This window comes from Platichthys flesus, chromosome 11 (assembly GCF_949316205.1).
Source record: "Platichthys flesus chromosome 11, fPlaFle2.1, whole genome shotgun sequence".
Classification (NCBI taxonomy): Eukaryota; Metazoa; Chordata; class Actinopteri; order Pleuronectiformes; family Pleuronectidae; genus Platichthys; species Platichthys flesus.
Window position 1 is genome coordinate 11593929 of NC_084955.1, and position 21828 is coordinate 11615756.

The following is a 21828-nucleotide window of genomic DNA, read 5'->3' on the forward strand; positions in this document are numbered from 1 at the left end:
ATCATGTTTGTGTTTGTTAATTCACTTAGTGTGACTGTGTGTGTGTGTGTAGGTGGGTAAATGTGTGCGTGCATGCATGGATACCCAGAGCTTAAAACACACCCTGTGTGTGTCTGTGTGTTAATTAAGTTAGTGACTCTAATATTGACTGTAAAACTGTATTTAGAAATGTGCAAATGTAAAAACTTGCATGTTAACTTAGTGAGTGGATATGTAATCATAGACTTATTATGTAAATATTAATATTTATCTTTAAGTAAACAGATAAGCCTGATCCTTATACCGAATATGCAACTGTTCCGCTCAATACCTTTCAAACTCTTTCAACTCCTTTCTCACGCAACAACACTTTTATATACATACTCTATAATGACAGAGACGGCATGTGTTTAATCCATCTTCACAATGCAGAGAATACAAAAAGAGGTTCCGGGATCCGATGAAACGCTGCTCTCTACACTAGTACACTATCTCAGCTGCAAATATGCACAAATACACAGTAACTCACATTAAGTGGTATATGTTTCACTGTAAAACACCAAAACATGAACACACCCTCATCCTCTCAGACAACCTTGGAAGCCTCCTCAAGCCATGTGACATGCAGGGAACAGATATGAACAAACAGCTGTTGATGGACAAGAAGATTCTATATGCAGACGAATGAAGATGCTTCTTGACGTATCGACTCAGATAATGTACGTTCTCACCTTTATGCACAAAAAACACATTTTTAAAATGTTTATTTCCCTTAAAGATAAAACAAATACTGTCATATCTGTAGTTATTACTTTTTTCATATTTTAATATATATTTTTTAAAATAAAACAATTTCACTGTGCAGGACTCAAGCAAGAAGCAAGCACTTCAGCAAGAGGCAGAAGTAGAGACGTGTCCTAACATGTACCAGACATGTGCAGACATGTATCCAACTGCAGAACTGTGTGCATGTGAGTGTGTGCGCGCGTGTGCGTGCGTGTCATGGGTGTCAACAAGACCGTCTTGTCTTCCTTGTTCAAATTTTAACCAGGGAGTCTTTATCAATATTATACACTGAACACAGCACATATAATTAAGTATGAATATATCTGTGATTGTATTTCATTCAGTTTACAGACCCCCACTTTTTTCACATCATCTTCTAGTTCTTGTTTACTCTCCTTAAAATGTCCCTTCTCACTAACTTTCAATTGAATATTTCAGCTTTTTCTTGTTACACCTCCTCAGTTAATTATCTTCTCTGCTTTTAAAACAAAAAAAACTTTCTGACATGCTCTGCAGCCGTTTACTGGTATTTACTCTCGGGCTCTTTCAGTTTGAGGATGTCTCTGCTGTGCTTCCTCTGTGTACTGGTTCATCTGTCATGCTGCCAATGGAGAGTTGTGTAAAAACTACTTTCAAATTCTAAATCTGTTCAACAGCGTCCAAATGATACGCCACCTGCCATAGCAGCAGTTGGTAGAGAAGACAATTACTCTTAAATTAACACCAAAAAAACAGAAAGAAAATCCAAAATATACATTTCTTTCAGCTGCTACAGTTATTAATGCTGGTTTGACTATGTACTCATTCTGTGAACTTCTTATGTTACTTTGCATCAAAGCTAAACACCAGGACAGGATCTTTATAAACACAATTTCACCCTTGTGTAACATTTCTCTGCTTTGAAACATTCCACTTTCTGCTGCACTGAAAACTGCTGTTCAGAGTCAACAAGGTCCTGAAAGTGGACGTGAGGGAAATGAAAACATTTAAATAGTAACTGTATCTGTGCTTGTATTTTCAAACAAATGTAAATATATAACTGTTGTGGGAAGTAAGTCGTACAAAACATTATGTAGCTATTGGAGCTGACTTTTTTTTGCATTTAGTTTCATCTTCTACTGTAAAAGCTCTTTTTAAATTGGCTAATTCATTTTTGGATCGTGTTTTGGGCTTCTCTCTGGAGTGTTATGTTCCAAAATGAAACAATTGAGACTTTTAATGCAGAAATAACAATTAAGCTCATTAAAATACTAAATTGTTTCAGGAGGCTAATCCAAGGCTTTGACTCCAAAAAAGCTGTAATGTATTGTGAGTCTGTTCCCATCTGCAAGAAAAAGTGATGCTATTGTTCTGTGTAGTCACGTACCCTTTCAAAATGGATCATTTCCAAGCCACAACATATCCATCTCAGTTATTTTCAATTACAACTTTTCTCTACTCTCACATAAAGGAGATAATATGTGCATTTCTAAGTGCAGGTTGTTTGGCGTGTCATTATTAACGCACAGTTATTATTTTTAGCCTCACAAAGGGGTTGTTTGTTGAGGGGCAAGGCCATGTACAACCTGAAGCGCACAGAGGGAGAGTTCCAGGATTTAGAAGTAAAATTTACTCTAGGACAAATTCAGTAGTTTCCAGCATTTGCGTCTCAGTGTGTGTGTGTTTGTGTAAATAAGTGGGTGTGCAGCAGCTGCCCCCCCCCCCCCCCAGCCCTTTCATGTCACCCAACACCAGGGGCTCATGGCTGTGGCCACGGGTGGTCCACTATGTGAGAACTGGTTCCTGCAGGGGGTGTGAAGAGACCCCCTGATGCTATCAAAATATACGTATACCACACGGGGACAAACACACAAACAGGCCCAATAATGTGCACTCAAACACACACTAATACTGTGCCAAGCTGCACATTTTACTCCGAGAATGTCGCTATCTTTGTGCAAATCTTTTTGGTAAAGTGAAGGAAGTTTATTTCTGCCATTTTAAATTATATATGTCTGCCATTACTATTATCGACATACCATTTGGTGACCGAAACAAGAATGGAAAGAGATGAATTGAACAAGACAGCGAACAGATTTAAGAAATAGGACATATTTGCTCAAGCAGGTTCTGTGTGTCTAACGAAGTTATACACAAATCTCATAGTTGAGATGAAGATAAAAATCAGATAATTATATACATATATATATATTTATTTATTTGACTAGTTGCAGTGTCTTTTGTGAAAACATAAATTAACCCTTAACAGGCTGCGTCAAGGAAAAATATGTATTTGAAATTAGCTCAAACTGCTAAGTACTCGAGTAATTTGTGGTTTCTGTGAACTGATATGAAGGAGACGTGTCATGCCCTGGTGACTGTCTGTTAACCTGAGAGTATAAAAGTTAAGAAATAATAAAGTTAAGAGGAAAAAATTTGGGCAGCAGCACTGGTTTTATCACAGATGCCAACAAACCAATCAAATGAAGGTTACATTTAAACGACTTCCCCTAAAACACAAGCTTGGATTGTTTATTGGAGACAATGTGTTCAGCCCTAATAACCCCAAAAAACAGACAGTTAACTTCTCCTTAACTTGGCTTGTGTTGTTGTTATTTCACTACAATGAATGTGTGTTTCAGTGCCTAAAGTGAGACTGGCACAACAAGCAGTGCAACACAACTTAAACAGCTAACATCATGGTTAATAACTTACTACAACACATCAAGAAACATCAAGAAACAATCTCATCACACGATGGTTCATAAAAACTTAATTTACAAATGAGGAATAAATAAATGCAAACACAAATAACTGCAGGGTGAACGTTTTGTTTCTCGGTTTCTCTATTCATTCCGCTAAATGGGATATGAAACGAGCTGCTGATGGTTTATGCCTTGAGAACTTCAGGATTTAGCCTTTCATAAGCAATGTTGTTATTTATCCATCTGATCAGTGGTTCAACACCAGACAACAAACTAAGTGGGAGAGAGAAAAGAGAGAAAGAAAGACGGCCGCTGATGGACGGAGGAGTTACACACTAACACTGAGATCGCCAGGAAAAGGAAGAAACCACCGGGGAAAATAAAACTGAAAAGCTAAAAAAGAGACTGATTAAGGCAAATAGGTGATTAAGTGGGAGAGAGGAATATAGAGGAATGAAAGGCAAGGGAAATTGATCTGAAGCAAAATAGAGAGATAAGAACGTGAGAGAGATGGAATTGACTGAAAATGAACGCGCGCAGATCAAAGAAGAGGAAGCTGTAATGACTTAGGGGGAGAGGGAGAGAGGAAGAGAGAGAGAGAGAGAGAGAGAGAGAGAGAGAGAGAGAGAGAGAGAGAGAGAGAGAGAGAGAGAGAGAGAAAGAGGAGTAAGGAACTGAAAGGCAGATCCATCACAGGGAGTGAGGTGGGAGTGACGAAATGCATTCAGACAGGAAAACAGACAAACACCAGAGCAAAAGTGGGGCAGTTGCATAATTTTTTACACTGAGCAGAACCAAATCATCTTGATATCTGTTTGGCTTTTCATTTTCAGTTTGTCTTCAAATGTTCTCCATGGGCCATACGCATGGAAAACAAAGAAGCATGCTTGCCGATATATCACAATTTATTCAGTTTCCTTTCCTTCTGGCACATTTCGGTCTCCTCAGGCTTTCATTGGTTCCCCCCCCTCCACCCCCCCTCCCCCGTTTGAGTTGCCTCTCTTTACCAGGTAAATGAGATGTGTTGATCACAACATTGATGTAAGGTTCAAGTTAATTACAGGTAGAGTAACCAATTAATTGTGATGTGTGTGTTAAGTGGTTGTGCACGTGCATGCGATGTGTGTGTGTGAGTGTGTTTGAGGCTATGCGGGGCGTCACAGATAGGAGGAGGCCGGTACCTCAGGAAACCGAGTAGAGAAAATGAGTTCACCTTCTCCCTGCGTGTCAGACTATTAGCGTGGGACAAATAACAAATTAATTGTCTTTGAATCATAAGCACATGTGACGATAAGCGTGTTAAATATGTTGTCTAAGAGTTCAAGGTGACATAAAGGACGGGCTGATATAAATGTATTCAGGCCATAGTAAGATAGAAAGAAAATTAAGCTGTTTTTTTTAATTAAGATAATTGTCAATTATTTTTGTTTAGTATATATAATGCAAACTACTGTACATTTTCTAAAAAATGTTTTGACAGGTTACATAACACAGAAGTTTACTGTGGTAATATCCTATAAACACGCCTCTCTGATCAATATTTTCATATTAACAAATGGACCAACTGACTGTGTGTAATGTGGAGGTCGCTGGTATTGTAGCACAAAACTGACACATCTTTCAGTTCACTGCTTTTTGTTTTGAGACAGAACTTTACTCTCTCACTGCTTTTGTCTGGGTTGTTTGAATTGTTTTCCCTTTCTGTAAGGCATCTGTCCAGCACATGACAGAAAAACAAACAAATTAATGATGAACATAATACAATTGGTAGTTTCCTAACAGTTATATACTTCCCTTAGAAGTTGAAGGAGACACAAACAGAGCAAAAAGGAAAGTGAATATTCAACTTGATTTGCACAGGTCAGAAATAAACATAATCAATATGAATGTTGGTTTTTGAATTCTGGGTGTGCAACTGCTATCAACTGTTAAAGTAATAATGTGCTAACATTTCAGAGGTTGAAGTACTTGACTTACTTTCAATGAGTCAAGTATATACCTGATAAGGGTTAGATGGAAAATTAGGCTGCTTGACTGTGATAAATATAGATAAACAAGCTTTTGAATGAAATCTTTCTGCAGATACACGTGATACATCAGCCTTCATTTGTGGATATGTTCATTGCCATGACAAACACTGAAACAGTCAACTGTACCTTTTATCAGGTATCTTTCACTGATCGAATGCAGTCTCCCTGCTCAGAAATCCACATGACTGAAAAATGCCACATGGAAGAAACTTTAATCCCTGCAGGTATCTAAAGGGCTTTGGTTTCGTGGCACTGCCAAAAAGCTGAAAGGGTTCAAACAAGGGACTGTGTAGATTAAACGGCCCAATTAATCTTTACTTCTCCAGGCTTGCAAACTCTAAGTCTAGACTTCAAAGCAGACGCAAACTTGAGGACTTGAGCCACTTGTAGAGTTGTTTTTCTACTTACGTGTGTGTGTGTGTGTGTCTGGTGTCATGTGTGTATGTCAACCTCATGACTCACAGAGGCTTGTGGAAAAAAACCTTGCAGTGGAGTGGCGTGACGGGTAATGAACCAGGAAGCAAGGGGTTCCTTGTAAAATGACATTCAAAATGATAAACAAACACACAAAAAACTGTATAAAGATGATTTTTATCTCTGAAAAAACTAAGTGGGAATAAAACATTGTACAAGGAGTCAGATCCATGAAGAAAGAAATCGGAGGGAAGCTATGGGATATCAAATTTTTGATTATGACAAGGTTTTAGATAAGGGGGGCAGGAAGACAGGATGAAGATGAAAGGGAGAGAAAAAACTAATTGAGATTAAAAGGCAGATTAGTTTTATGGAGGAAACAATGATCACATGCAAGATCAGCATATTAAGCTATAAGGTAAAATAATCCTGACCTGATATACTGACAGAGGAAATGATGATATGCAAGTAATCATCATAACATCAGGACTGAAGTACTTTCATAAAGACATTTCTCTTCTCTTGCCCTCCAGTGGAATCTGGGTTTGGACACAAAGAAGCATCACAAGAGGACTTACAGGGGGTTTCCTAAAACACCTGTACAGTCTTTGAGAGGGCGATCATTACAAATATTCACAAGGTTATATTAACATATATCACAACAATTATTAAATTATGTCCATTAATTAAAAAAATGTTGTGACTAACAGACTAACAAAGAGGAAGTTGGTATGTAAACAGACGCGCATTCACAGCTTGGGAGAGGAAACACATACACACAATAACATAGACGGTGGCGTTTTGGGGGAGTAAACTAAAAGCAAAATGTGAGTCAGAGGACTTACAGCAGTTAAACATTTTAACAGGCACAAGCCAACTCTTGGTGTGTGTGTGCGTGTATGTGTGTGTGTGTGTGTGTGTGTGTGTGTGTGTGTGTGTGTGTGTGTGTGTGTGTGTGTGTGTTAGAGAGAGAGAGATTGTGTGCAAAGCCAGGGAGACAAAAACAAGGCCAGTGAGCCGAGCACATGGTCTGAGTCTAAATATTAGTGTCTTACTGCCACCTATTGACTAAATGTGTTACTGCCCTCCCCTCCCCCACAGTGTTGTTCAGCAGCAAAACACAGTTGTATTCTCCACCTTTATTTATGAGAGATATAGTATGAAGCGGAAATGGATGGAGGATAGAAGAAGAACATTTGTTTCCACAAAAACAACTTAATAATAAGTATTCAGAGGACCATGTATTCTTGTCTACAGCTGATTTCATTGCCTGAAACCCACTGTCTGTCTCCTCTTATTTCCCCAAAATACATGTATTGCATTTGACTTACTTCTTTCTAGTGTGTAATATATTCTACAGTGAGAAAATTCCCAAAGTCCCACATAAATCATTAATACAGATTTTAATAGCAGTTTTATGTATTTCACAGACAAATAGTGTATTATTAATGGTGTCATTATTAAATGTATGCGTAGACACACTGTCCTCAACTGTAGTAAAGACTGTGCAAGTTTTAGTGGTAGGAAAATGATGCGTTGCAACAACACACATTCAGTTATAAACAGCTGAAAAACAATACATAGAGCTATATAGAGTATATATTGCTCATCTAGCAGAATATTAATAGGACTAAGTAGTAGAGGGTAAATACTGTTGTACCACTAAAATTGGATATTTATCCAAGGTTTTATCCCATTTTGATAAAGTGTAATGAAGTTGGAGAGGTGTGGACACAAGTTCACAGAGGACGGAGCAGATGGCGTCTGCTGGACTTACACAATCACACGCGCACACACACAGACACTCTGGTGACATAATAGCGCCATGCCAGGTGTGCAGTTGGTGGCCCGCAGTCTGGCACTGGCTGTGAGTTGTGCGCGAGTGTGCGCGCGGGTTTGTGTGTATCCCGTGCTCCCTTTGTGTGAAAGGGGCCCCCTATTCACTAGCCTCCGCTGCCAGCTTGGCACTAAATCACAGGACGAGACAGTACATGCGCACGCACAGTCGCACGCACACACAAACCCACACGTGCATGCACACACACCACTCTCTGTTGTCTTTTTGTCTATCCTGTGAAGAGAATGAAAAGAGGTCAAACAGGAAGACTGAGGAGGGAAATGAGGGACGGCCGCGCTTCAGCTCAACTTAAAGAGCAAAAGACAAGGAAAACATATTTAATATGTTTGAAGGAGGTAGAGAGAAAAGAAAAGAACTGTCATCCTCTCTACACACACACACACACACACACACACACACACACACACACACACACACACACACACACACACACACACACACACACACACACACACACACACACACACACACACACACACACACACACACACACACACACACACACACACACACACACACACACACACACACACACACCTTGCCTGAAGAGATTGCCTGAGGAAATGGAGTTTGTGTGTGTTCTTCCTATCCTTGTGCATGATGTGAATAAGTGTGTATAAATCCAGACAAGCAGCATTTACCAAACAGCGAGGTGCCTGGCTCTGTATTAAACTGATTATAATGACACAACCAATGAAATATTTACACTGAGTAGACAAGAGAAGGAGAAAGAGTGAGTGTTTGTCTGATCTGACATGAGCAGTAAGAAGCAGACTGAAAGTTGGAGAGCAGAACAAATTGAACGATTTGCGACGCCGTATCGATTGTGGCTACACTGAATGGGAAAAACAACCTGTATACAACAGGATGTCAGTCACTTCATAGCAGCTTGCCACACCACTGACTGCGTATGTTATATCACCCATTCAACAAATACTGCCGGTTAAAGTACCTGTTGATGAACACATTACACTGTTGTGTGAACAAGCCAGCAAACACAGAAGAGTCACGCCAAGCTGAAATCTAACAGGCTATCAAGTGTCTTCTGTCGGATACTTGTTTCTTACAACTGTGCTCCAGCACAAGCATGTATTCAGGACAGAATATTTTCTAACAAAATAAATGACTTTCATTGAGTCAACTTTGGGTTGTCGAAGTGATAAGATCAAGTATACAGGCTTGTATACACAAAGAAGGCTGGATGAGATTATTTTATAAATATTTCTGCATTAAGCTTTGCACATGGCAGGAGATGTCAAGTTGCATTATCTGGTCGCAGAATGAGCATCAGTTGTTGTTTATTTAACAAACTCTCCAAGGGTTATTTAACAAGGGTGTGCACATCAACCTTCCTCCTCGACTGCCTCGTCAGCGGCAAACACACACATGCAGCAAAGGGAACTGGCAAAGAGAAGAAAGATATCCAATTCCAGCCCAACAAAAAAGTGAAAATCCGCAGCGTGGGATTCCTTTGGACATCGCAAAAACAAACATTGTCCTTAAGGACGAATATCCACTTGCATAAAAGGGGGACGTAAAGACAGGCTGCCAAAGGAGAAAACACATCAAACATGTTGGCCCATCTTTGGGAGCATCCGTGCAGATCAAAGAATGTGTTACGGTCATAACTTTAATCCCTAACAAAAAAAAAAAAACATGTTTCATTGTCCATCATAAAAATGCTAAATCAAACTAATTTTCCACACGATGGTTCCAGGCCACATCTGCGTTGTCTGCTGTCCGTTTGGCAGAAACACACTGACCTTGCTGTGACCCAATAAAGAAACTCAGGGGGCTGAGATAGGTGAGTGTATCTGTGAGTAACGGCTCCAGACTGGATCAGTCTGGTTGAGCTGCTGCAAAACCAACAAGAAACTGGAAACTAGTTCAATCATCATTTAGAGAACTTGTGATGAGTACTTAAAGAGTAAAAGAGTACTTTTAAAGTGAGGTATAAATACTTTTACTTAAGTAAAGGGCATAAATAATTCCAGAGTTTGTCATAATTAATTAAATCAGTTTCAGATTACAGCCGTCATAATATATAAATTGAAATACTGTGAAATTGTAATATTTCATGGGGTAGTTATCAAATCTTGATAATCTCTTAACATCGCAGCCCTACACAACCCTTACCTTTGACTGTCATATGGCATGTAACTGCAGAGCAATTATTACAGTATTAACGCTGCTCTCTTTTTTATGTTTTTTAAATCTTTATCTTTCAAGGATAATGGGTCTCACATTGTTTAAAATGTGACCTGCACCCAGATCTGTGGGGCACAGCATCTTGCTCCCCTTTATGGTTCAACCTGTATTAACCAGTGACAAATAAAGCTGTATCTGAAGCTCATTAAGAAAATCTACTTTATACAGGTTATTGCTCCTTGATGATCCAGTACTGGTGACAAACAGCATGTTTGAACTCAGCAGACGGTTTTTCGAAACACTGCCTGTGGATCATTCCTCAGTGCAGAGCAGCACATGAAGAAACTACTGTGTGGCTGAAAAGCATTAGCAAGTTATCGGACAGCCGGAGATTCAGAAAATCTATTTGGAGCTTCTCCACACGAGCTTTCCCAGAGGATAATGAATTTGACTGCCTCCATACACACACAGAGAATTTGTCAGTGTTTGCCAGCTCAGCGGTTTTCCACGGTCTTTCCAATAGTCGGCACTTTGATGGCAGTGACTCAACTATGATCAATGTGCTTCTATCAATATGAAGACTCTCTGCTCCTCTCTCTGTATCTCTATCGCCAAATCTCAATCAATAACGGACAAATTAGAGGCAGATTTTCTTTTAATCTTATAACCTCCATCTCTTTTACCTGACTGAATTCTGAACCGGTGACCTCTATACACGTTCTCATCTCTGCAGTGAAAAAACCTGATATTATCAATTGCTACCAAACACATGCACACTCTTACATCTGCTTTGACCTTGTACATCTGTCTCCTGCTCTCAATCCTGCCCCCCTTTCTCTGCTGGTTTTCACCACAAGACTCGGTTCATTTCTTCTAATCTAATATAAGGTGTAATTTAGACGAACCCACTAAAATGTGACTTTAACGCCCAACCTGGAGGAACCGCTGACCCAGAGAGTATCGTTCCTGGCAAACTTTGGCAGCCCCCTCTGCCCATGTGTCACATGGCCGCAGCCGCAGAGGTAAACAGGAGCTGACACCTGTCACAGATGTTGGAGCCGGCCAACAAGCAAGCCCGCATATCTGTCTATCTATGGCTATCTGTCATATGTCATCCAGCTGGAGCCGGGGAGCTAAGCAGTGTCATTTCTGCTAATATCTGTGTTCGACACTGATGCAATCAGTCATGTGGAAACGAGAGAAAAATCTGCTGATATCTGGGGATATTAGTGGATATAGTTGCCTTAGATTGTATGCTGTTAGAATGAAAAGGGACGTGTGATGGGAAAATTAAAAAGGCAACTGAGAATTTGATTATACTGTCAGCTTCATGTGCAAAATCATGGTTTTACATCTGGTTTTCTTTTTAATGGAATATAGTGCAGCAAACCTTTTTTTTTTTTCACAAGGGACAAAATCTCCAGCCTTTAAAAATATGCAATTGTGGTCATTTAGGTTTCAATTGTGAGTTGTCATATGCCAACACTCAGTGCAGCCCCAAAAAATTTAAGCTGTGTCGTGATTGCTTAGACACATGTCACACACTAATGTGTTGTGTCATGTGGGAGTGATAGCAGTGAGTCTGTATCTATGAAGCGTCACATCCTGTTTTAGACAGGGCCGGTTCAATAACACCCAACTGACAGTTTAAAGTGACAGGGCGACAGCCACAGTGGGGGGTTTGAGGACCTCAACAAAAATAGAGAACTCAGTCTCGTACACAGCTCTGGCTGCTCACTGTCTGACCGACTGGGCCAATGTCTCCCGTCCCATTTCTCAGGGGCAGCCACTGTGTTCACGGCATAGGGCCACAATAGTTTCCACGGATGATTTGTTAAGTATCTTTGAATAGGATGAGAGGAAAAAGCCAATTTCCATTTAATACAATCAAGTTTAAATTGAGAAGACATGAGGATTGTTGTTAACTCTTTATCTTCTTTGCTCACCTCATAGAGGAAGCTGTCATTTCCAAAACTGCTCACACAGAATAATGGGATTAATTATTTTTTATTATGAATGTGCAAAAAAAGTGACTTAGTCATGTTCTATCACACAGGTGAAAATATTAAAATTACAATCAGGCCACATTAGCTTTACTCATAATACTGCATGTCACGATTTGGACAGTAGAATTTCCTCATTTGGCAGGTACAGGTAGATTTGGATTGCAACTGAATAATTATCATCTGTTCCCAAAACAGACCCACACCTTGCGTTGCCCTACAGGATATCACAGCCTGTCGATTGCAGTAGAAGAACAACCTTGCTGACAGAGAGGCCTCACATCCCAAAGTCAACCCTGTCAGTTCAACTAATGCCCTGACAATGGTATTAATATGAGGAGTTTGATGGACACAATGACAGACTTTTTGTAAAATAGTAAAGAAAAAAATGCCAATCAAAACATCCAGTCAGAACAAGAAAATAAAAAATCCTGTGTAAGAAATAAACATATCCAAAAATATTCTGGGCTCCTAATTACCTATACTGCTGATCTTTAAGACATAAAACAACAGTTAGACGTGACTGAAGGGAAAGGATGGAGGCTGGAGGTGTGTTTAAATTTAGAGGAGAAGAGGACAGACAGGTGGAGTCGCAGTCACTGGTTTGTTGGCAGGTTGCTGGTGGATGTAGGTTGTTTACCTTCCATCTACTGTTCTCACCTCACGGAGAATGCTGCCATCTCTAGAACTGCTCGCCCACAAGAATATGATTAAATATTTCTCTACTTCTGGCTGTTTTACACACTTCTGATAAAACACACACACACACACAGAAACACACACAAACACACACCAACCCACGCACAATCACAGTTTCCCTGTCTCTGTCACACACAAAACAAGGCATACAGACCCCCACTCTCTCTCACTCAGACACACACACACTTGTCATTTCCTATGACATCCCCAGCCTCCATTACCTGCATACATTAACAGACCTCTCTGATGTTAAAAATTATCCATTCATACATTTGAATAATTCAGATTATTTTAAAAGCTGTGCACTCACTCACTTTTTTCTTTTTTCCAGATGGAAAGAGAGCTATTTACCTCAAATCGCATTTGAATAAATCCCATAAATCCTTTCAAAGTTCCCTCAGATAAACCAATCAAATACCCCCGGTGCGGGCTGACTGCCCAATCAAAATTAGCATTCATACTTGCAGCTTTTTCCACTATTATTATTCAAAAGACATCAAATAGCAAATCAAATTTCAGGGCCGGTTTGTGGGGCTCAATTTGTCTGTGATAAGAAAAAGGTGACTCCGAATGATGGAGAAACAGGGGCACCACTGCACTGCCATAATGTAATTCCAAACCCAACAAAAATATTTGACAGAGTAAACAGCGTCCCTTTTCTTCATAAATGTGGCAGATGATTCTATTTGTTCAACAAAAGAGAAGTATATTATATGTGACATGCAAAAAATATATTACATGGCCTCGATCCCAATTATTGCTCAGATGAAACTCGCTTATCACACTCGCCAGTGAGTGTGTATGTGTGGGAGACACACATCTATAACATGGTCAACAAACATCAGGAAAAAAAAACATCGGTTGAAAACAGTTAGCATTGGCCATTAAATATGTATGTGTTTTGTTTATGTGAGATGATAAGAGTTGCAAAGACTAAGATGCAAGAAATGAGGAGAGTATACATGTGCATCTCAGAACCTTAATATTCCTTTATATGTCTTTTTTATTTAAAAAAAGTTGAATATTCCCATCAGTTATTGACAACAGGAAAGAGGAATATCACAAAATATTTGTATATTTCATTACGTATCTGACTAAATTACTACTACTACAGTATACAAACCATGTGTTTCCGTATGGTTCACTGCAAGCAGCTTTACTCTTGGGGAAGACGACCATCGACACCCTCCTCAAGGAGGATGAGCCACAGAAGGTCATAGCTCAAAGTGAGTTTTAAGCCCAAATCCTCAAAATCTCAAAACAAAAAAGGCTTGAATTATTTACTTTGAGACTAGAATATATGAATTCATCACCTTTTTAGTAAATATAACGCACAATATAAAAAAAATCTAAGATGCACCAAAACATGTGAGTGATGGAAGATGTAGAGATATGAAGAGCTCACTCTGAAGGGAGAATCCAATGTTTAAAGGTTCACTGAGTGTAAGACTGGCTGCATCCACCACAGAGAACAGTGGAGAGACAGTGAAACCTCGTCTGTGTCCTCTCCCGTTACCCATCTCTGTCACCGTCTCATCCAACTGTGTGTAAATCATGACAGGCGTTAACCTCCAGCTTCCTCTTTCTGTGTTTTGAAAACAACTAACCGTCCGGGACACTCATGCTTCCTGTGTTTTAACGAATTACAAACGCACATATCTGACCTCTAAACTGAAGTTTCTGCTTTGTACTCAACAACTCTCGTAAATCATCACCCGGTTTGTCAAGAATTTTGTTTGAGCACATGCTATATTTTTCACTTGTTAACTAATTTATTTAGTTACTCATTTGTTCATTGAGGCTGTGGAATCCTATTAGTTTTATTAGGATACATTTTTTAGACAATTTTCAAGCAAGCAGCCCGCAAGGTAAATATTGACATTGCAGGTACAGTAATAAAAGTAATATAAGTCACCAAACAAACTTCTTGTCATTAGGTTTTATACATGTAACTTTTCTCAAACAAGATTAAAGGGTAGGTGTATCTTTACCCTGCACTGTCACCAACATCTCTGTCCCTCTCTGATGAAAACACACACACACGCACACACGCAGACGCACACACGCACACGCACACACACACACACACACACACACACACACATAGACCTAAGTTCAAGCAGCTGGTGAGTTTGCCCTTCACTGCCCACCCCCGGGCACTGCAGTGGTATGGATGCAGCTGTTTTAAAGAGTTCTGGACGGGATTTGGAAAAAGCCATGTCCTTGTCAAGGGTATATTCTCACTTTTTGTTAGCCTGATATAAACTGAAGGGATCTTCAGCCCAACATTAGTGCTTAGTCCAAAATTCCAGAGACCCTAACCCTTGGCAGTGTGGCTGAGTTGTAAAATACTCTCCAGCATCTTGACAACTCTGATCTTCAGGTTAATATTTCAGTTTTGTGCTGATACCTGCATCAACACCTCCACAGTCAAACAGCCTCAGGCCAGAAAAACAACAACATGGTGTGCACGAGTCTTGCAAATCACGACTCTTAAGTAGTGTGCCTTTGTGTTGCAACATTAATCTGATGACGATTTCAATCCCACTGCCTCGGAGCATTGCCCTCTCAAGTAAAAAGGGGTCCGTAGTTGAAACAGTCATGTGAAGTTGCTGCTGTAGAGTCAGCCATTATAAGGTTCCTAACGCACTGGGTTGCACCAACCAGTGTGGAGGATGCAAAGAGAGTAAGATGCAGCAGAGTCTTTAATCAAACGGGATAATTGCACAGATGCAGACATGTTGCGAGAACATTGTTAGAGAAGATAAATGTCTGAGCAGAGAGCTTAGTATCACCATGAACAATGAGATGTTCAGAAGGAGCAGAGAGAGGAAATGTTCTGTGTTAAGTAGCACATTTGTTTCCCTTAAGCTTTTTATCTGCATCATCACTGTTAAAGTCCTTTTTATTCCACTCACAAGTGCATTCAAGTTGCAAAAGGAATCATAAATCTAACCAATCTGGGAGAGTATCTTAAATGTGTCTGTAAAAGCAATGAGGGAAACAAGCTGTGATTCGCTCATATTTAAAACGAGCTTCTTCTAAAACATTCAGGGTCAAATTCTCAGGTTCAACGACATTTAAATCAAGTGCATGAGCAATGAAATGTTAATGGGATGAGACAATTGACCTGAGGTTGTTATTCTCTGGGCATGAAGATCCCAAACGAAGCATCTGACATGAATTACTTGAGCAGGTTTGGTTGATATTATCATAGATAAAAATGCATTACTTTCTCTCTCTGTTTACACAGATGCAATAGAGATGTTAGACTTAATACCATTCAAAAACCTAACAGGCATTGACAATAAAATAAAAACACATAAAAGAGTAAGTACTATAACCTAGTCAAAGTAAGATTTGTGTTATCAATGTGCAGATTTGCCCTTGACTGACCCGCCTGGGGCTCTAATAGGCGCATGGCCTGCTGTGCAGTTGGGGATTCTGGGAGTCTACTCTCAAGGAACAGATGCCAGGGCACAACAGCTGTTCATCTGGCATCGAACTCGAGCCAACTGGCCGGACCCTCTACCCAAGAACAAAAACATCAACATGTGTTACTTAAGCCTTACCCCCTCTTTAACAGGAGAGACACACAAACCGGCATAAACACGGACAACACATCATTGCAACACACTGGAGCCAATGATGAAAACACAAACAAACACAGTGAATTGTAAGTGACATAAAACTCAGTGACAACAGCTCAAAGAGCCACATTTAATCACAGATACACAAAACAACTTAAACTCACCACTGTACACTCACCAAGAATAAAGTAAGCCAAACACAACCCTCTAAATCCAAATGCAGAACTTGCATTTTGTACAGCTAAAATGTTTATAAAAATATTGATCACTATTAATTAGTCAATCACTGGATATTCTGTGACCAATATTATCATTGAAAAAGATTTTTGAATGAAAGAGCATAATTACACCTGCTTTCACAGTCATGTTACATAAGTGCCACAGAGATAATGTACTCACCCTGGAAAGACTGTCTGGCTCTCTCCACTAGTTCCTCAATGGGATAACTGGCCAGGTCTCCTCTGGCATGCTTGGTCTTGCAGTAGGTACAAGCATTCAGACACCTACACACACAGAAACAAACAAGGAGAGAAAAGAGAAATTAATGGCAGTATATTATATACTGTTTAAAGGAAAGAATGAGATTAGTTTCTTCATACATCATCACTGCACTCAGATGAATAATAAAACACATTGCACTTTGTTGTTGGTGCTCAATCCATCAAACAATCTAATATTTCACAAAAATGTAAGAATTTGGAAACAGGGCTTAACTTTATTCAGGTTGAAACAATTAATTTGAAGTTGAAACAATTAATTTAATTAAAATGTAATAAAGTTCAATGTATCTTAACTTGTTACTTAATGTCTTTCAATTCAATTTATGTAGAATGTATTTTTTCATGCGTAACATTTGTCTCTGATCATTATGTTGTGCTTTACATAAAGCTAAAGAGTTAAATCCTTTACAATGTACCATCTCAAAAGTAACCAATCCAGTTATTGACATGTTCAATTGAATAAATTGATTGAGCATGAAGATGACATGAGACTTCTAAATGAAATATACTGGTACACATGGAGAAGGGAGGAGGGAGAACAAACGTCTCTCTCTCTGCTAAACTGTATATAAGGACTCCAGCTTTCCCAAATAACCGAGGACAGCTGCTGTCTCCCTCTGCTCGAGACAGGCAGAGGCAAGATTAGACTCAATGCATTGTTTTGTTTTGACAAAGATTCATTCAAATTGACTTTGAAAGCAAAGGAGCAAGAAACTTTTTAAAAAGAAACCAAATACGAAGAGAAAAAAAAACGAGAAATGCTGCTTCACACCAGCTCCACAAGCATCGCATGTAATCAACTCTGGACAAGTCTTTATTTAGGATGAAGGGGGCTTTTCTTCTGAAAACACTATTGAAAATGAAAAGAAAGGCCCCTGTTGAGAAGACTTTGGCTATTTGCTCCGTTAGGGTTGAATTGCTGACCTCCAATTTGTCACACTGGTGTAAAAATACACACTGTCGTTTTTTCTTCTCACTCATTATTTCACTTTTGGCGTAACATTTCTAGAGATAGTTGTTAGTTGCAGTTGTTGCCAGAAGATTCTGCTGAGGGAACACAAGTTAATGCGATTAATTTAATTTGTGTTTGCAGGGATACATTAAAGGAGAAATCTTCTTTCTCATCGAGTAAATAATATTTCACACATTTGTCATTATTCATCATTCCTGTCTCCTCATGTGTTCATGTGTGCTGGTAAAAAAGTGAGTTTGGCAACTCCACCCTTAAATGTAGGGGTTCGGTTTTTCTCTATAACTCAGCTAATGGTGACTATTGCTGCCACATCAGGAGTTCTATCCCAAAGGGAGCCAGATGTGAAATAACAGTGATGCAAAGCCAACAAATTTCCAATAAGCAGAACGCAGCAAGCCAAGTGGTGTTTTCCCTAAAAACTTCAATATACTTATAAAGAAAACAGCATGGCCATCTATTAACAGCAGTGCTAATACAAGAACAAAGGACCTATTAAATAAAGTGTCACAATGATAAATGTGTTTGATGTGGGATTTATACTCCCCAGTGCAATAACAGAAACATCTTAGTAATGATTAATTACCATCAAATGCAGTGATATAAGGAAGCTACTGTGAGACTAGGAAATCAGACTGGTGCAGATAATGTGCGTAAACCCTGTATCGTTCCATAACAGACTCATGGAGGAAAAACAGGGATTTCCCTGAAGCTAAAACTGGTAAACAACACACAACTGCTGCTGGACTCCAGATACAGTTGTTGTCATGTTTACATGAAGTGTGTGTACGTTGCGTCACGCAGATTCCATTTAAAATCAATAAGAGCACTCGGCTAAAGTTGAATCATTATACTTCACTCCTCCACTTACTATTCAAAATATAATGTCGTTGTTCAATATCATAGACACATTTGCCTGAAGGGCTTAACAATCAGTTCCGAGCATGACATCAATCTATGATGTGTCTCTGCGACGTGTAGAAATACAGAAAACCCATTGACTTCAAGTTTCCACTACACACTGTCTGAAGTCTATTCTGGTAATTCGCTTCAAGAGGAGTAGCGACACTGCAGATTAACATTTCTACAGGGCTCCAGAGTGCAATCAACACGCAAACAACACCCGTGAAGTGCACCTAAAAACTTCCCTTGGTCCCACAGGTGCACCGAACAATCAGCTGGTCTGTCTCTGTGTATTTTAGTTAGTTGCGTCTTCTCCGTCAGTGAGGCGGAGTTTACATTCACACGCTTAGGCCCCGCTCCCACTCACACACAGACCGGAAGTGAAGCAGAGATGGGAGAGAAGAGCTCGTCGAACAGCGGCAACAAAAAGTTGGAACACGGTTTAAGCGATGGACCTCCAATGCAAAACGATTAGCACTGCTGCTTCAGGATCAGAGTAAAAGCAGCGGTTGGTTTGCAGTCACTTTATACTTTAACAATAAACACCAATACGCATCACTAGTTATCAGGACCTGAACAGCACCTTAGTTTATTTTGTGTTTGTTTGATTCGCTCCAGAGTTTATGGGGCACTCATTTAAACACATTGAGAAAAAGTCCAATATTTAGTGCACACTCAGCTCATCTGTCACACACAACACGAGAAGCGCACAGCCAGGACCTCAGGGTTAAAGTGACTGGAACGATTCGGATTCATGATCCAACATCATTGATTAATAACTTGATAAAAATAAATTTGATGTATGTGTGTGAAGAGCAGCGGAGACGGGCAGACACACACATAATCTATATAATATATAGATTAAACGCTGCAACAGTCAAATAATTCAATACAAACCCATAAGCTCAAAATCATAACCATCCTATTTACTGAGCTGGTAACATGTACCCTGTGCATTTTACCAGCTCAGTAAATAGGACGGTTATGAACATGTACCCTGTGCCACAAGGAAAATGTGCAGACTCATTAGTTTATTTGAATCCACTCCAAAACTTGTCATCGAAATCTGTGCAGTAGTTCGGGAAATATAACCATATCGGTGAGGGTATTTTAAAAATGCAGACACCATGATTCCGATAAAATGCTGTGAGGTCCAAATACAAAGATGGTGTTTTAAAATGTTTTTCAGAGGCAATGGCTAGGTTAATTGTAATTTAAAATTCATATTCAGATACTGCATGTGACCAAAGTCCACCACTGTTGTCTACTGAGTAGATCCATTACTGAAGCCCTTACAAAGCAGCAATACAAAACTGTGTAATCTATTCAAAATAGGAAAACAGCTCGATCGTGTTTGGGGTATGACACACCTATAGGGTTTTGGTCCCTCTTTTTTCACCCCATTTAACCGGGCCGGGCAACATCTCCATTAAAGACACACTGAAACACCTACAATATCTTCATAATCATTCTGAAACACATCTGCAACGCCAGGAGCAATTTTTAATGTCACCATGGAAAAAAATCAATCCGTCTCTCGCTCTCAGGGTATTGCTTTATCCTAGTTGAGGGCACTAAAGATGGCAGCTAGGTCACAGGACCTCGCTGTGGAGAAAACACAGACAGATGGGGCCCTGCATGCGCGCACACAAACACACACTTACATCACCAGGGGGTCCATCCATCTTAATGTGATCAGGCCCAGCTGAGTGGATCACACCAACATTAATCTCAAGAGACAGTCAGTGGCCAGTTGGGTGGGTGTGTGTGTGTGTGTGTGTGTGTGTGTGTGTGTGTCTGTGTGCGCTGCTGCTGAACATTCATCCAGTATCACAACAACGCATTAGCAGTTTCGACCTCTCCATCAGCCTAAACAGACTGCGACAAGTAGTCAGCGCCCTTAGTCTAACACTGACTGAAGGAAAGGAGCAGTGTCACTCTCTCTGACACACACACATCTGCTGGAGGAGAGGAGAGGAGAGGAGAGGAGAGGAGAGGAGAAGAAAAGTTGTTTTTTCGATTCCATCCAGCAACCTTCTAAAGAGCAGTTTAACATAATACAGCTCTTGATGATGACACTTCAGTGATGTGACTGTTAAGGAGAAAAAAATATCTTCAAGAATTAAAAGCCAAATGTTTCTCCTCCTTATCAAGCCTCCATCCCTTCACTTCATTCTTTCCTTCCTCCCGCCATCCTGTTTCGTCCCCGTTAATTAAACCACAGAGGTAGCTGTTGTACCTGACAACAGTGTAGTTCATCAACGAGTTACAATGAGACAGGCTACCTCCCCAGTGTGTCTGCAAGCGTGTGTCTGTGTGTGGGTGTGTGTGTGTGTGTGAGAGAGAGAGAGAGAGAGGGAAACTATTGTGTGGCTGCAGCCTTGAAAAGGTAACAAAGAAAGGAAAACCCAGAGGTTTTTCTATACATTTGTAAACCTCCCTCGACACAAACAAACACAAAAAAAAAAACCCCACACACACGCACACACAACAGTATAATTCCCTTCAGACAAGCTCCCATGTGTAGCAAGTTAAAGACACAGCTTGGGAGAGAGTTGAGCAGGAAAATGGTTTTCCCGCTGATAAGCATTTAGGGTCTTCACATTAATTAAAAAATGCATGTGTGCATTAATGTGAGATCGTGTGTGTGTGTGTGTGTGTGTGTGTGTGTGTGTGTGTGTGTGTGTGTGTGTGTGTGTGTGTGTGTGTGTTTGTTCATGGGGTATGTATTCTGTCAGCTTGAAGATACAATTATGAAAACAAAGCTTTAAACTGTTCGGGGAAGTGTGAGCGCTGTGTAAATTGTAAAGCCAGATTATTCATTGCTCTCATTGTTAAGAGCGGGAGCCGGGTGGAGTATGTGAGCAAAACAAAATCATAAAACTGCGATCATATAAGTGAACAATGAGCACGGCCTGTAAGTTTACCATTAGTGTCATCTCAAAGTCAAAGTTGGAGGCTGCAAAATAATGTGGAGTCAAGGCACAAAGAATAATGACACAGAGGAGCAGAGACCTATTAGGCGCAGAGAATAGGAGGATGATTAGTTATTCAGAGACAGGTTGGCAGCTAAATCCAGTTTAGTCTTAATATCACTGTCACAAGAAAGAACCTGCTTGTATTCAAGCTGCATTGGGAACGTTGACTGAACAGCAATGATCTTGTGGGACTCGGATAAAGACGATACCTCTCATTATATCTTGTTGGGGGTTCTAATGTTACACTGTAATCGGGATTCGGGATTAAACACAAGTTTCAGTGCTT

General features: G+C 39.9%; 1 protein-coding gene across 1 annotated transcript in view; it reads right to left on the reverse strand.

The window, feature by feature from the left end:
* The window catches only part of cdkal1 (CDK5 regulatory subunit associated protein 1-like 1), a 224467-nt gene that overhangs the window by 112568 nt on the left and 90071 nt on the right, over positions 1-21828 (reverse strand). The window contains exon 8 of the mRNA XM_062399418.1: positions 16591-16694. Coding sequence (XP_062255402.1) covers positions 16591-16694 — 104 coding nt within the window. The remainder of the gene's footprint in view (positions 1-16590; positions 16695-21828) is intronic.